At 35.6% G+C, this 16,106-nt stretch overlaps 1 protein-coding gene across 5 annotated transcripts in view; it reads right to left on the bottom strand.

The window, feature by feature from the left end:
- Positions 1-225: 225 nt before the first annotated feature.
- LOC149080858 (solute carrier family 15 member 1-like) overlaps positions 226-16,106 on the bottom strand; it is a 65,563-nt gene continuing 49,682 nt past the window's right edge. For all 5 annotated transcript variants that reach the window (XM_089237530.1, XM_089237532.1, XM_089237533.1 and 2 more), the window contains 9 exons: positions 15,877-15,998; positions 14,441-14,522; positions 12,226-12,339; positions 9,801-9,962; positions 5,249-5,436; positions 3,807-3,927; positions 1,322-1,453; positions 923-1,030; positions 226-806 (listed from right to left, as the gene is read on the bottom strand). In XM_089237530.1, coding sequence (XP_089093656.1) covers positions 516-806; positions 923-1,030; positions 1,322-1,453; positions 3,807-3,927; positions 5,249-5,436; positions 9,801-9,962; positions 12,226-12,339; positions 14,441-14,522; positions 15,877-15,998 — 1,320 coding nt within the window. In that variant the 3' untranslated portion in view covers positions 226-515. The remainder of the gene's footprint in view (positions 807-922; positions 1,031-1,321; positions 1,454-3,806; positions 3,928-5,248; positions 5,437-9,800; positions 9,963-12,225; positions 12,340-14,440; positions 14,523-15,876; positions 15,999-16,106) is intronic.

The following is a 16,106-nucleotide window of genomic DNA, read 5'->3' as shown; positions in this document are numbered from 1 at the left end:
AAAGGTGTCGGAAGTGTTTTAGACCTGTGGATGCTCCACTTGATATTCATACAAGAGATCTTGATTTCTGAATTCTGGGGGTGCTCAGACAAGGGCCACAAAATATTGTGGGTGCTCAATCACCCCCGGCTCCGACGCCCCTAAGTGTAAAGTTCACATATTCACCATAGTTTCAAATGTTCATTGAGACCAGCTGGAATAATTAAAGAATGACTGATGCAATAATTAACATATAATAAAACATATTTTATTAATAACTGTTTCATGATACTGATAAATCAAGAGACATAATGAGCATTTGTGATTTAAAACAAACACTCCAAAAAAACTCAGAGAACCTAATTCTGCACATTGTTCTCCTTAATACAACAAGTTTTTTTTGAATTGACATTTCTCCATCAATGCATAATTTCATTTTTCACAATATCACATATTTTGTGAAAGAAAACATTCACATGTAATGTCTTTTCATGAAGAAGCTCCTCGACTTTTGAAACGGTAAAATGTCAGTCATTTCATTTGGAAGTTGCGCCACCGTCCTTGTTGCTTTCATCCGTTATGCCATCATCTTTGCGACTTTCATCTGTTACTCCACCGTCTTTGTGGCTTTCATCCTGTACACCACCATCCTTGTGGCTTTCATTTGTGACGCCTCCGTCCTCTTTCTCATTTTCCTCATTCAACTTAGGCAATTCAGATTCTTGTGCATCCAAAACTGGATCAACATACTCGTAGAACATAGTCATAATAGCGAATACTAGCATGGCCATGCACACAAGACCAGCAAACATGAAAAACTCATTTGACTGTAATGACATAATAAAAATGATAATGAGGAAGGGAGGCATTGAAAAGAAATTTTATAGCAAAATTTCATTTTCTCTAAACTTATAATAAGCAGTGTAAAGAGGTAGTGGTTTACCTCTAGGGTGAAAAAACTGAACCTCGCTACGAGAACCACAATGGTATTTCCAACTGCAATGGCGAAAAGCCATGCTGCCTGCATCACAGATTTCATACTTTTTGGTGCCTGTGGGGGCGAAAAAAGAAACAGAAAATATACTAAGGGGATAAAAAAACACTCTTAAATTAACTCTGTCAAAAAAGATTCGAGAGATGACAACAAGCAGCGTGTTGGGTGAATGCATGCATATGCATGACCTTGATGCATTTATATTGCCAGAGTTGCTTGTTTCATGTTCTTGCTGGTGTTGCCATCTGTCTTCTATTTTTAAAAGTAAAGATAGTAAATGCTTGAATTAGGTCAACATTGAAACAGAGACAAAAACGAAATATAACAAAATAGTATGCAGTCACCAACCTGAGAATAAGAGAACTCCAAACCAGTTATCGAATACATGATTTCCGCAACTGTCAGGATAATATACTGTGGTACTTGATACAATACGTGAATCTTATTATATTCCACGATGGAAAAGCTGTACGTCTGTATCTGAAAGGTGAAAAAATATTTCAACAGACAAATTGCTGTTCGAAGGAACATACTTGCGTAAAAAATTATCGATATGGCAACAGTCAAAGCTTGGTGCATGCTCACAACTTATTGACTGAAATAAAATTGATCACGACTGAATATACAATATTAAACCACAAATGCACTTTGTCTATATTTCCCTATGCAACCTCTAACGAACTGGCACACATTGAAATGTGCATGTATGTGTTGTGGACCTAACATGAAGTTTGTTTCTGTGTAATGCTTGTTACAGTGCTGCCAGTTGTCACCTATTTTCCGAGCTATGAATGAAGTGTAATGATTGAATATTTGTACCATTGTACGCCTGTTGCTCTCTGTCGCAACACTTTTAAATGGGGAGGTCGACTCACATTTGAGCCTTGACGCTACAATGTACTATGCGTCGCTTAACAAATGCTACGGAGCAACTGATTAATGCATAACTGAGTTTCAGACAACCACACAATCGCAGGAAAAGTAACTGCAGAGGGCATCGTAGAGCAAGGCTTCTTATTTGTACAAAAGATAGTGCATCCGCAGTTTCCTGATTCGTAACTGCAAGTAGTAACGTTTAAGGAAAAATTGTTGTCATCATCGTTGTTTGTTAAAACACCATTTTTGTTAAGATGATGCTGTAAATTTTCATTTTTGACGGCAAACATTGCCTGCAGAATGTCTAACATATCGTTTGAGGGAATACGGTTGTGGTCAAGCAGTTGGATGTCTCAAGGCAGAACAAAATGTCACTGAATTTGCCATAGCAATGGGCAGGTCGAAGAGCGTGATCGTAATTAAAATAAGCCTATGAAGGTGGAAATGCTGTGCAAAAGCATGTTGGAGACCATAGGAGGATCACCACACTTCAAGAGGGTAGATGTCAGCCTAGTTGTGAAAAGAAATACAAATGTCACTGATGGCCGCAGATAGCTGCAGATTCTGCTGATGCTACTGGCACTCACAACCATTTCTCAGCGATTAAATAATGTTGGTCTATATACATAGAAGCCTGTAAAAAAATGCATTCTGCTATGAGCAAGGCCATCTTGAGAGTGTCATGGGGCCCCCCGAGCCAAGTGGTTTTTCTGAGGCCTGATTCTGGGTAAGTCGCAAGTAAATTTCAACCAGATCTCATCTTTGTGAAGCCCCCTTCTCTTAAGGCACCCGGGTCTGCACACACGCTAGAGTGGCACTGGCAACAAGCATCATCGTTGAGAAAGATTATGTTGGTGTAATGAACATATTCATTTAGATCAGCAACAGAGGGTGCTTCAGCATCAACAGTTATTCTGGACACCGACTACTGTGGAGAGAGCAGGAAACACGAATTTCCAGAAAATTGATCGCTATGGCCAAGGAGTGTAAAAACCGTGTACAAGTACCAATCCTGTACAAGGCAGGTATCATGCACTGGCAGAACTCCCCCTTCGTATCTTTGACAGAGGTACTGTAAAATCACATTGACATTTGCACAACCTTCTCCTGGGTCATATCAGTCTGACATGGCCCTGCTTGTTTGCCAGACCTAAATACCATAAGTAATACCCCTAGCTCTTTTCAACAATTTAATAGACAGCATGTACAACTGATGCCAAATATACATCAGTGTCCGAGAAAGTTATACTTTATACTGACGAACTCATATCTGTCCTTATTTCCAAGCATTTTTTTTTTTTGCTTTCGCTCATCTTGTTTTGCGCCATGTGGTGATATCTATTCCATTTTCATAATAAAGATACTCGAGGACAGGGACAGATTAATGTGATTTTGTGGGGTAGGCGGTTGGTTGAAAGATGCAATAAACCATTGGAGGAGGACAACTGCGAGGTATGGGATACCCCAGCAAAACAGGAGGTCAGAGAGGTCCTTTCCCTTCCCCCCCCCCTGAAAATATTGAAAAAATTTCAATAACTAGCATTTTGAAGACTGACTTACATTTTTGCATTTATTTTATATCAGATTTATGTTATTTTAGACAAATAATCACTTTTTTTTTATGTGTAGCTATTAAAACCTTTGCAAAACTGGTTCCATCTCTATTTACATAACTGTTAACATGAAACTTTTTCCTCAGAGATGGGGGTCACCCCTCTGCCTGCTTTAATCTATCAGCGCATCAGGATATCCAATAAACAAGTTTCATTTTTTTAGAAGATGTCTATCATGAGGCATGATGAAAAATAATATACTGTTCCTTAGTATTTTTCAAGCAGTGTATGAACAAATTAATACAGCTCAATAGAAATTTGTATCAGCAAATTTTTTAAGACATGAGAAAATCATGTTGAATATGAATGTGATCTGGGAACAAATGTAAAACATCAATACTTACGGTGGTCGCATTATCATAACCAAAATATAAGCTGCGAGCATAAACGGCACCGGGGCCGACATCAAAGTTATCAGTACAAATCTCTTCAGATGCTTTGCTTCGCTGGATACAAATTTGGTACCTTGTGGTGAAAAGGAAAACAAAAATTTCTCTGTATGTTACTCATAATTTATAAACACAGGGACACGGCGTGAAATTGTCTTTACACACCCTATTGTCTTTACACATCTATAGAGAATTATATTTCTTCCAATATATATATATAATTATATTATTCCAATCAGAAAAAATATTCAAATAGCATAACTATTCTAAAAGTATCATTTATCCTATTAGGGACCATACATGTAGCAGAATTAAATTTGGGGTTGAACATGCACAACTTACAAGTTTGGCATAGCATATTATTTCACCTATTGCTTTTCCCGACCACAAAGTCACTCATTGAAAAAGGTTAGATTAACTTTCGATATCATGATGCACAAAAAGTGTTTTTATCTTGCAATCAAAAAAATTCTTTCCTTTAATTTCCTGTCCAAGATAAATATCAACACATTGTAGATAGTGTGCAGCAGAATGAATTGCGATACTCTATTCCTGCACATTTTTGGTATACAGTAGACCCTCTCAATATTTCAGAATCTGATGTATTGCATCCACCTTCATGTACAGATGCAGCGCAGTTACAGGGGCAAGGGGCCATGCAGGCTACAGTGCAGGGTAACACGTTTGGAGAGAGTGGCAAATTTGAGAAATGAGTGGTCAAGAAAAATATTAGCGTATGAGAAGGGTGGTAAAAATTTTATAGCCCACAAGCAGTAAAACCATAACTCTGCCTCTGTCTAGAGTGAGTGACCAAAAGAGTGACCTACATAGTTTACAAGCATGTGAGTAATCAGAAGAGTGACCTACATGGTTTACAAGCACGTGAGTAATCAGAAGAGTGACCTAGAGGGAAAAGGACCAGGTCAGTGAGCAACCAAAAGAGTGATCAAAACTGTGTAAGCATGTGAGTGACCTAGAGACAGATGTGTATTTACAGGGCCAAAGGCCATGTGCACAGGCTGGAAATTTGTCAAGAAAATTTAGACTTGCATAGGAGGAGGGTGGAAAAAATCCCCAATAAATCTGCCTCTGTTCACGTGTGGCTCGTTATTTTACTGAATTCATGAAAGTCATTGTTATGCACCCTGCTGTATTACCGTTATGGTATAATGTGAAGGTGAAACAGCCACTGTCCACATGCATTTACAGTCTTCTGTGCTTAAAAAATAAAAAAACTCCCAACGTTTGGCCAATGAAAAATGCCTTTCCCAATTCCTCATCAAGAATATGTTAACACAAATTTCAATTTTTATACTGTCAGTAATTTCAAAACTTTTTTTCTCATACACACATTTATCAATTTTTATTCAAAATCAGTCATCAAAAGAGCAACTTACGATCCTGGTTTAATTTTAGTTGGTGAAGTTGTTCCAATTTCAGAAGAATCATTTTTAGGATTCAGATCAAGTTTCTTGACATCTGTCCCATTGAGCTGGAACACTCCATCTGGTTTCAAGTCCCTAATGTTGTAAAAAACTGTGATCATAGCTTGCCCATATTTCGTCTTGCTTTTAGGTAGCGGCAGCTGCCAGAATATAGAGCATTAAGAAAATACTTCATTGAAAATAGGCAGGGAAAGAAAAATATATCCTTAAAGCATGCAAGAAAGCCACACAGAATCACTTTCACCAACTAGTAAAAATAAAATACATTTCCTTCAACTATAATATAGAGTATCTTTTTTTAAAACATGATGGCATCATTTTTGAGTCAATTTCTGATACACTCATAAGGACTACTTCACCAAACACCAACTCCGACGATATCGCTATATTGAAATTTACTGCCATTGATGAAATGGGTTGGAAATGAATCATAACAAATGGTAGTCTGAAGGAACAACATCTGGAGAATACAATAGGCCAAACATTTCGTTTGGAGGGAGACCACAATAGATTTGGTGATCTTTTCCTCCTTTTCAGTAATTTTCTCACATTTCGGGAGGCAAGGGAATCAGACCTGCGAGTCCCTTCTCCTCTTGCTAAAGCCTTGAAACACAGAGCGTATGCCAAAACATTCCAGTGCAATTCTTCTAGACCAGCAAAATCATATTTATATGTACATTTTTACCTTTAAATCCAATGAAATGCTCTTCAAAAAATATCAAATACAGCATATGCTAATGCAATTCAATCAGTTTGTGAAATGTCAATCACAAATTATTCAATAATATCATGTAAGGGATTATAAATTTACAACAACTAGCTTCAAGCAAATGTGTGTACTGATAAAGTTAAACAAAATCTCAAACGCCACAGATCAAATTTCATGGGAGTTCATAGCATAATGATAAGTGCCATCTTATGGAATAAAAATAAGATCTTTCTAACAAAAAAATTCACATTAGAAAATGTATGGGCTTGAATTTTTAATTGAGCTGCAAATACAGTGTATTCGTAAACTGTTTAGAAAAATTTGAGTAGTGACAGTACCAATCAAGATGAACAATATCTACAAAAGAACCCATAATCACAATCACTCAGAATGTCAGAAAAGTGAAACTTGGAAACATTTGCAACAAGCACAGGTCCTCACCTCTGCTCTGCAGGAGAAGGCAGCACTTTTTCAGAACAGAATATAACTGCCAATCATTAGTCGTATGCAAATTTCTAGTGAGAAAAAGCATGAAATCCTTTGTTGCAGCAGACAAGATCAATACGACACCATGAGGGGGTGCATCAGTCTTTCATTTGCTGAGCTATGCAATGACACCTTGGACGTCACGCTGAGCATCTCCTTCGGGTCTTTTGCTGATTTGCATAGGACTGTGCAACTTATGATTTCATTGTATCTTTTTTTAGAGCTGGTTCGATTAATTTAAAATTTGATTAAAATTTTCATCAAATGTTTGTGAAAATTAATGATTTTTTTTTAAAAAACCGATTGGTGATGTCTTATAAATCATGTTCTGTACAAAACATTTTGGATAAGTGACCATATTCAAAAAATGTTTGAAGCAACATTTTGATCAAATTAGATTCAACAAAAATTGATTTCAGTTTCAGATTGAGTTTGATGGGAGTTTTAGAAGACAACCAAAATTTATTGTCTCTGCTATGAACAGTAGTTTTTCGTATTCTTGGGAACATCAGCTCATCTTCTCATAAATACCATTCGAGAGAAGTTTCTAGAAAAACAAGCAATAGTATAATCAAAAGTACACTCATGCCCATAAATTAAGGATAATGCCAGCTCCGGCAAATAAAGGTTCAGAAACAAAACAAACGTTACTTATTCATAAAGCCCATTTATTAAACGAAAGATAAAGAACAAAAATGATGGTGTACGTATGATACCATTCATAAAAACTATGATTTTTGCTCCCTGGAGCAATTGTAAAAATATCTCCTTTAAAAAACTTACTATTACATGGTTGGTACGATGGTTAATACATTGTATGTCTCCCATGCGATGAAATACAGTCGGTACAACGCCTAGGCATGCTGAGTATCAAATTATCGATCTGATCTTGGGGAAAGATCACTCCACTCAGCAAGCAATGCTCTCCGAAGTTCCGGTACACATGTAGGAGGTGGTTGACGGGCTGCAACTCGTCGGCCAAGCATGTCCCACACATGCTCTATCGGATTCAAGTCAGGTGAGAATGCTGGCCATTCCATATGGGTTATATCCTCAGATTCAAGGCATTCATTTACGATGTTTGCTCGGCGAGGACGGGCGGTGTCATCCATAAACGACCTGTACTGTAACGTCTACTGACATTTCCGTTATCTTGGAATTGTTGCCAAAGGTTAGAGATGACACTTTGGGCAATTCCGAGTTCCTCGGATACTTCCATCTGAGTACGCCCACATTCCAGGCGGCCGATAATTCTACCACGTAAAAAATCATCCACATGCGTCCTCTGTGTCATAACTATTCGCTTATGGCACCGAGCGCCTTACAGAACTCTTGTAAACAATTTTACTTCTTTGCCACCATTACTTATATACCCCCCTCTTACACTCTCATCATTGTGACGTACTATCAGCATCATCTGGTGGCTTCCTGAAATTTGTATATCATTCTTGCAGATGTGTGTGATAATTGTGATGTGTGTGAAAATTTTTACTTTAGATTTCGATTTTCGTGTGATTCTGAATTATCTTTAATTTATGGACATGAGTGTAGTTTCAAAATCAGGGAATAATAACCAAAAATAACCATTTTTTTTAAAAACGACAAGATCCAAGTGAAAAAATTACAGGTTTTGACAAAATATGTTCAGCATATTAAATTGCTTGAAGCATCCTTAATTTCTTAACCTATTCCTATATTTGTTTCCATCTACCAAATAGATGAATGAAATGAAATTTTTTTAAAAAATTTAATTAAAAATTTTCGATTAACCAGTTAAAAATTTTAATGGATTCCCAGCCCCACTTTTTTTCATCATTGAAACTTTAGTGTAGACAATTTAATTTGGCTGTTTTGACCCTCTGCGTGAATTGCAAACATTCGAAATATTGAAGAGATGGTATTCTCTAAATATTGTTTGTCTTGATGAACACTTCCACTCCACCCCCAATCTTTCCTAAAAAGTTTACTAACACCCTGTGTAATAGAATGCTATACATAGTAAAACCTCTCTTTTGCGGACACTGGTAGGACAAAAAAAATTTGTCCGTAAAAAAGGTGATCGTTAATCAGAAATCTAATCTTGATTAGGGAATTTCGAGCTTCATTACAACTTCACTTTGCTTCATTATAAAATTTACCGCATTTCGTGGCATAAACACTGCACTCTGAAAGAAAAAGCCCATGGGAAAAATTTTTCCTCATCAATGCTGCATGGTTTCTGTTTGTGGCACCCTCTTCAGGATGAAATCAACAGTTCATGTACTTACCACTGCTACTTAACCATATTAACCATACATGCACTTCGAAAACATTCCTCTGGGAGTGCAGTGTAGCATTTTTCGCTGTGATTAATTGGATTGATATAGCTAATCAAAAGTTATCCCGAGCAGAAATCTTGTTTGGAATTGCCTATAGTCTAATGTTAACCTCCTCTCTGTGCAGTGATATCCTTTACTATGATGATTTTCTCTATAACAATATTTTTTTAGGAGATTTGGAAACTGATACAGCAATATTTTTTATATATTTTGCCTAAAAAATCACCTTCAATATATTTTTAAATTCCTCACCAGTGTTTGTTCTTTCGAGAGTGTTTAATTGCATCATTATTCTGTACTATGTACCCTCCGAAAGTGTTATTGAAGTTGCAGTGCAGCTGTTTTCTATGTAATACACAAGTATTGTGTGTGAAACGACTTCACATGGTGAAACAACGAATAGAATTTTGTTCAGAAACTAATAAATTAGAACTTTTTGTTAGAAATATTTATACATGCATTTTATCATGATGCCAACAACGCCGATTCAGAAGAGACACCAAAAACAGCATAAATTTGTTGGCACCCGATGATAATGCTACCTCTCAATATAATAATAATCCCTCTACAACAATATTTTTTCTTGGTTCACAGAGTATCCTTATAGCAAAGTTTCACTGTAATTGAAAAAGTTCCATGGCAAATGTTTTGAAACCGAGAAAGGAATTGAAATAACAGTGGTTTCGATTATGGAATTTTTCACTTCTATGGCATGGGCCTGTGAGAACTTGTCTCAACGCTATGATAAATGTTTCAACAATAACAGAAACATTAAGGAAAAATAGCTTAGGATGTGTATAATCCGAGAGAGGGGTCAGCAGAGAAAACTGAAAATTTCAGTAATTTTTATTACAAAAAAAACCCTCAGTTTAAAAATAAATCACTTTTAATATATCATTTAAATTTTTTTTTAATGTATTTTTTACAGCAAAGTTTAACGAAAATCATTTCAAAAAACAACATTCAAATTACGTAAACGATGAAATCTTACGGCAACAAATTCCAACTGTTTTGAAGATGGTGTGATCATCAATGTTTCAGAAGAGTTGTGTGGTGTAAAAATATAGGATCTTGGCGGTACGTTGCGACAGTCTGAAGGCGTGACCTGCCACTGTTGCTTTTCATGCAGTGTAGCATTTTTCGAGGTGACTACCTGTTTAGAATATAAAAATAAAATTAAAATTTTTGGATTGATATAGTCAATCAAAAGTTATATAACACCCGACAGAAATACATCATAGCAGAGTGAATTATATAACATATTTTAACTTCAAAATACACATAATAACATACCACTATAAATAACTATCGGTTACTTATTTCTACAAAATGTTCTATTTGAATGTCTCGGACATGTCTAATATATTATCATTCGATTCTTCCTTTTTTTCAGTCGTACATGACTGAGGATTAGCTACGTGAATGAAACTTGCCAACCACCAAATGCAACTGCCTCAACCATGTATGTTTATAAAATGAATTGATGCCCGATAACACAGAATAATATATATATATATATATATATATATATATATATATATATATATATAAATAAACGACAAGATAAAATTTAAAGTATATAGTTTAGTGCAAAAGGAGATCAATCAAATGAAATTTGAAAATTTAAAGTTGAAACAAATGTATTTTCAACACATAAATTTCTTCAAAGTCATATTTAAGTTCTTCATCAAAGGGGGAAACATCAGAAACTGGTGGAAATAGCAGAAGCGTTTCTGAAAGTAATTTAGGCCTAAGCCTTAAACTCTGCTGAGTTGAGATAAAATGATATTTTTTATACATTACATCTAATATCCACAGTTTTAATCATGAAGCTGGTTTAAAATTTTTTCACATTCTCAAAAAAGTTCTTGGTAAAATGGATTATGGAAAAACTGGTTTCATAATTAATAATAACAAGTTTAAGAATTTATCAGGAATAGAAATATACAATCTATCGAAACATATGATTTTGAGCGTTTATTTATAAACTTTCCTCGTGATACAGTGAAACATGTACAAAATGGAACGTCAACAGACTAAAACGGGATATCATTTCAGACAGATTTCCGTTTTACAAAGGTGCAAACAAAAGCACTAATCATTAAACAGACTATATTTTGATTCCATTTCAGACAGGTTTCCATTTTATACAGTGTCTGTCTTACAGGTTTCACTGTATATTGAAAATATATGTGAATTTTTATTTGACAATTATGAAAACTATTAATGTGACAAAAACTGATTAGTCAAATCGCTCCAAGTTCTGCATTTTAAAAAAACCACCTATTTAATGGTATGGATTTATTCAGAAAAACTACTGGTATTCCTACGGGTACTGGTTTTTCCAGTGCTTTTGCCAATGTTTCTGCACTATTATGAAAATTCAATTTGTGGTAAAATTAATGGTTTTAGATATATAGATGACTTTGGTGAATTTGATAAATATTAAAAAAATTCCAAATGATACTAGACTCATTTGGAATTTTTTTCATATTTATTATAGGCAGAGATAGACTTGGAAGTCTGGAAGGGGGCATGGTCATTATTGCTGGGGGAGAGGGGGCACGATGATGATGTCAATTATATATACATTAGATCAGTCTACTCCCCCTCTGATGCTGGGGGGGGGGCAAGCTCCCCTGTATCTCCGCCCATGGTCTAGTATGTGTAATGAATGTAGCAATACAACAATCGATGTATAAATTATCATGTATAGTGTATAGTATCATATAGTATGATTTATCATGCTTACCAAAAAAATAATAATTGATAATTAAAAAAACTATTTTCTTCCTTCGCGAGAGGGGGGAAAGGGTGGCCCTTTTACCTGGCTCCACAAGGATGGGGCTGACAGAGCTGCAGCCCAGAGGACCATCAGTTTGTTTTCTACTGCTGCTATAAATTCATTACAGAGCAAGCCAGAATTTTCATGGGGGGGGGGGGAGGACAAGCAAAGAAAGAAAAGTTCTTTTTATTCATCCACTCTAAATAGGGGTGGCTACACACATTGACATTGTTCTTTTCTGTTGCTACTCACCCATCCATCCCTCCAGGGCAAAAAAAAGAAGAAAAGAAACTATATATATATATATATATGAGAGAGAGAGAGAGAGAGAGAAAAAATAAATATTGAATGTCACATGTCACAGTTACTTTAAAGCCTAGATTTTAGGGAAAAAACTGAAAAAAAAATCTCCAGAGAATCAAAAAAAATCTGTGACCTTTACTCACTGGGGCTCATGGGGTCAAAAACTGGTGATCATCAAACTGTGTATACTCTGATACTATTTCTCAGAAACAACTTTTGCCAGCTGAATGGAACACCTTGGCAAGCTGGCGGGCGCTTATGCATCCCTGCACTGAACCATTATTCAACAGATGAATGCTGGTTGAAATATCCAAAACATAAAATTTACCTGGTATGGTGATAGATCCTGAGGGTCACGTTTTTCAATACGGACACGACAAGGAGAGTTATTGATGATCGTAGTTTCGCTCTGGCCAGCAGGAATAGGTACAGGTAATGTTTTCTGTAGGAGAAGTTACAATTTTAAAAATATTTTCCACAAGCAGAGTGAATTGATAACTTTATCATTGATAATTCTGATATTGCATTGGATTAAACAAATTAAAAACTTTTTGTACCTCATACAGATATAAGTTCGAAATAAAATATTTTTGCAATACTTATTTTATATCATCAACCATTTTCAATATAGACTTAGACTTGGTCGGGGTGGTTCCATGGAACCTAGCACTGCGACCAGAGGTCTATTGTACTACTCCCCCCAAAAAAATGAATAGGTACATTCACATTTCTGACACAACTCAATTGGAGGTAAATTAATTGCCCATGGCAATAGACCAGAGTTGTGTTTGGTTTGAAAGACAGCTCAGTTCAATAGGGCTTTAATTCAAAGTGTTTCATTTTCTATATTAGTTGAAACTTTATCGAAGGAGCTCACTGTGTTACAATTACAATCATTGCCATAGTAAGGAAGAAACAATGATTATTTACAGGCTAAGTTGTAACAATCTTCAGATTGCACTTGAAGCTACTACTCCTGATAGATTCCTTCAAGTCCTTGAGGCTATAAGAAGAGGATTTTTCTTCCTAATTAATAGGTAGAAACTACTGTATATACTGGTATATAAGCCGTGGGCCCCTAAAACTAGGCACATTTTAGCGAGAGTAAAAAAAAACAACCCCATTTCTAAGATCAAAATCTTTCCTCCTTCCATTTATTGGCAACATTGTACGAGACACTAATAATGTTTTCCTATCATCAATGGCTACTGCATGGACATACAATATTTCAGTCTGCTAGCTGGATATGTAAGATGGCTAATGTTCATGGGATATAAATTGGTGTAATTATCCTGTTGTATGGATTTATACATTTTTCTTAACATCTTTCACTGAGGGTTGTCTTAATGCACGGGCTCATCTGGGCCTTTGGTATATGAGGGTCCTCAGATGACTTTGCATAGGAATTACTATCAATTGTGCTCAACTTGTAGTGGGATTCAGGGCAGTGCTCAGCCCAGGGATCCCATGACGCTGGGAACATAGATTTGTTTTTGTGAGCTGAGTGGAACTCACTTTGTGGACAAGAAATTCATGCACCCACAGCCAAAAGGAATAACGAAAAAACTGATCCATATGTAAGCTGACACCCCCCACTTCTAATCTAGAAACAAATATTTGAAGAAAAAAAACTTATACACGAGTATAAACGGTATCCCATAGCCTTTGCATTATATGAAAGTTTCAAGTTTGAGAAGTATAGTATTGTCAGATGTATCAAATTCAATGTGATTTTTTAAAGTTCTTCGCTCAAAAAATTCTACACAAAGTTTATCTTTTGCTTTTGAAATTTACCACATTGAGAAATACAGTAGAACCCCTTTAATCTTAATTGGGACCAGGACCTGTTCAGATTACCGGTGTTAGTCTTTTAAACATGACTTTTTAAGAACTGTAATAATAGAGAGTATACTGGTGGATATAATGGTCACAGACCAGATAATTCCATTGAACAATGAAAGTCAATGAAATCTGATGTTCTGGTATCTTTAATTCGACAAAAGGAAAAAATCACAAAGGATTATGGGAAAGGGAGCATGAAACTGCAAAAATCCAGCTAAGACTCATTCAGAAGCAGTGGTTGCTTTTGAAACTGCTCTTCATGATAATGCAGCCCTTTACAGACTTACAGATACAGGCTCCTCTAACGGGGGGAATCTCTGAAGGTGAGTATAGTGAACGTAGGGGCTATCACCCCTCTGTAGGCCTATGCCGGCAGACATCATGTTTCTGAGGCTGATAACTATGAATTGCATCATTTGCTAGGTATACGTCGCTTCGTTAAACAAAGATTTTTTCAAGGCAACTAAATCATCATGGGTATGATCATGTATCCATTGTCCATATATAAAATATAACATGTTACAATACAGAATTTAAGAGCATTTGTTCTTTTCTGTTGTTGATTCTTCAATTATCTCTTGTGCACAGTCATTTTTTTTAAAGAGTCGTTCAGATTAGCTGGGTTTTAATGTATATTAATAAAAATACGACAATTAAAATAACCAAATCATGCAATCTATAACCAAAAATTGTTGACTCACTTCAATAAATAACTGCAAAACAGCAGCAGCTATGAAAGCCAAAGCAGATAACAGCCCACCAACAGTTATCCTCTGTAATGATCTGGAAAAATGAGAAAAGTTTTTGCAAAATATGAGTTTCCTGTCATTCAGTAGCATCATGTTTTCTCAACAGGCAGAAAACATAATTTGTGAAATTCATTGTCTTTTATAGTTTCATATAAAGCAAAGTATTAGTGCTATAGCTGATACTTGGACAGTAGACGACGCTAATTAAAATCATGGATAACGTAATCATTCAGATACTTGGTACTGGAACAGACCAATATAATAACAAAAGAAACTTTTTTTTTTATAATTATCAGGACTTAAATTGATAAAATTGCTCTTATTTTCTTCAATTTTTTTTTTTTTTTTTTTTGCACATTTTGTTAGTAGTTTCTTACATTGCCATGAGACTAGCATTTGTCAGGGCTACTTTAATGTACTGCATACATGAGAAATACTGGTGACCTTGACTACCCTGTGAAAGGCATTACCCGTTTCCCTTATCTTTTTTTCTCCATTGTTGTTTCCATGAATTAAAATTTATACAGCACAGCTCAAAGGCAGTGAAAACCCTAAATCAGGTTCAGTTTTAAATCCCTATAAATTTTTTTGCATGTTTGTTTCACATCTGTCCAACTGTGTTCATTATCAAAGGTTCATATCTCAAACGTACATAATATTTCTATTTTAAAAAAAGCTGGAGTCTTTTCATCTCATTTTAGTTTCAGTGGGAATTAAATAATCATGATTGTGCTGTGACATCTGAAGCAAAATAGCATCTTTCCTTAATATCCTGGATTCCCACACCCCCATCGGTTGCACCACGGTATTCAAAAATCCTTTCTCCTACTATCTCCACTATACTAGCTCAGTCTTGACTCAAGTGACATTGACCGAGATCACATTAAGCAGCATGCGCTGTATTTAAAATTTGAAGTACTTCATGAAAAAATGGCATTAGTCACAAAAACCAGTTTTCAGAAAATAGTAAAAACTGTCTATAGACCAGTGTTTCTCAACCATCAGGCCATAATACTAGTCACACCAGGCCATGAGTGATTCACAGTTTCATTTTCCCATCAATTTCTCATTAGTTGACCAGGCCTTTCACTTATGAAAAACTGATTTACTGGGCCACAAGCTTCGAAAGGTTGAGAACCACTGCTATAGACTAACTTTTTCTACCTAAATTTTGAAACTTTAGCTATGGATACTTCCACCATCTCACCACAAAATGATGCCCCTTTTAAAATGAAAGCATGTAGTGAATGCGGAAGTGATCAAATGTCAGAAAGTAAATTTTACAGAAAATGGACTGATGCCTTTTTGCATAAAGCAATTCATTTATTATAAAACATAAATAAAAAGAAAAAATTAGACATGACTACTGATGCAACCAAAGTACAAACCTTGTAAGGAGGTTGCATTTGGCGAATAACGGGTATACGACTAAATCTATTACAGGAATTAGTATAATCACAAAAAAAGGATTCCAAGCTTGCATTTGGGATGGTTGGATTGTAAGGTGCCCCTATGAGTATAAATAAGAAAACACAAATATGTTATGTTTGTATAGCATAAACTTTGCTTCATAGAGTCTTTACTTGGCTGTTTGGCCTTGCATTGATATTTTTCCATT

This window comes from Pholcus phalangioides, unplaced genomic scaffold, assembly GCF_987345545.1.
Source record: "Pholcus phalangioides strain wild (caught in Gottingen) unplaced genomic scaffold, Ppha-v1.0 ptg000010l_1, whole genome shotgun sequence".
Lineage (NCBI taxonomy): Eukaryota > Metazoa > Arthropoda > Arachnida > Araneae > Pholcidae > Pholcus > Pholcus phalangioides.
Note: the sequence above shows the minus strand (reverse complement) of the source record. Positions and strands in the feature narration are given on the sequence as shown.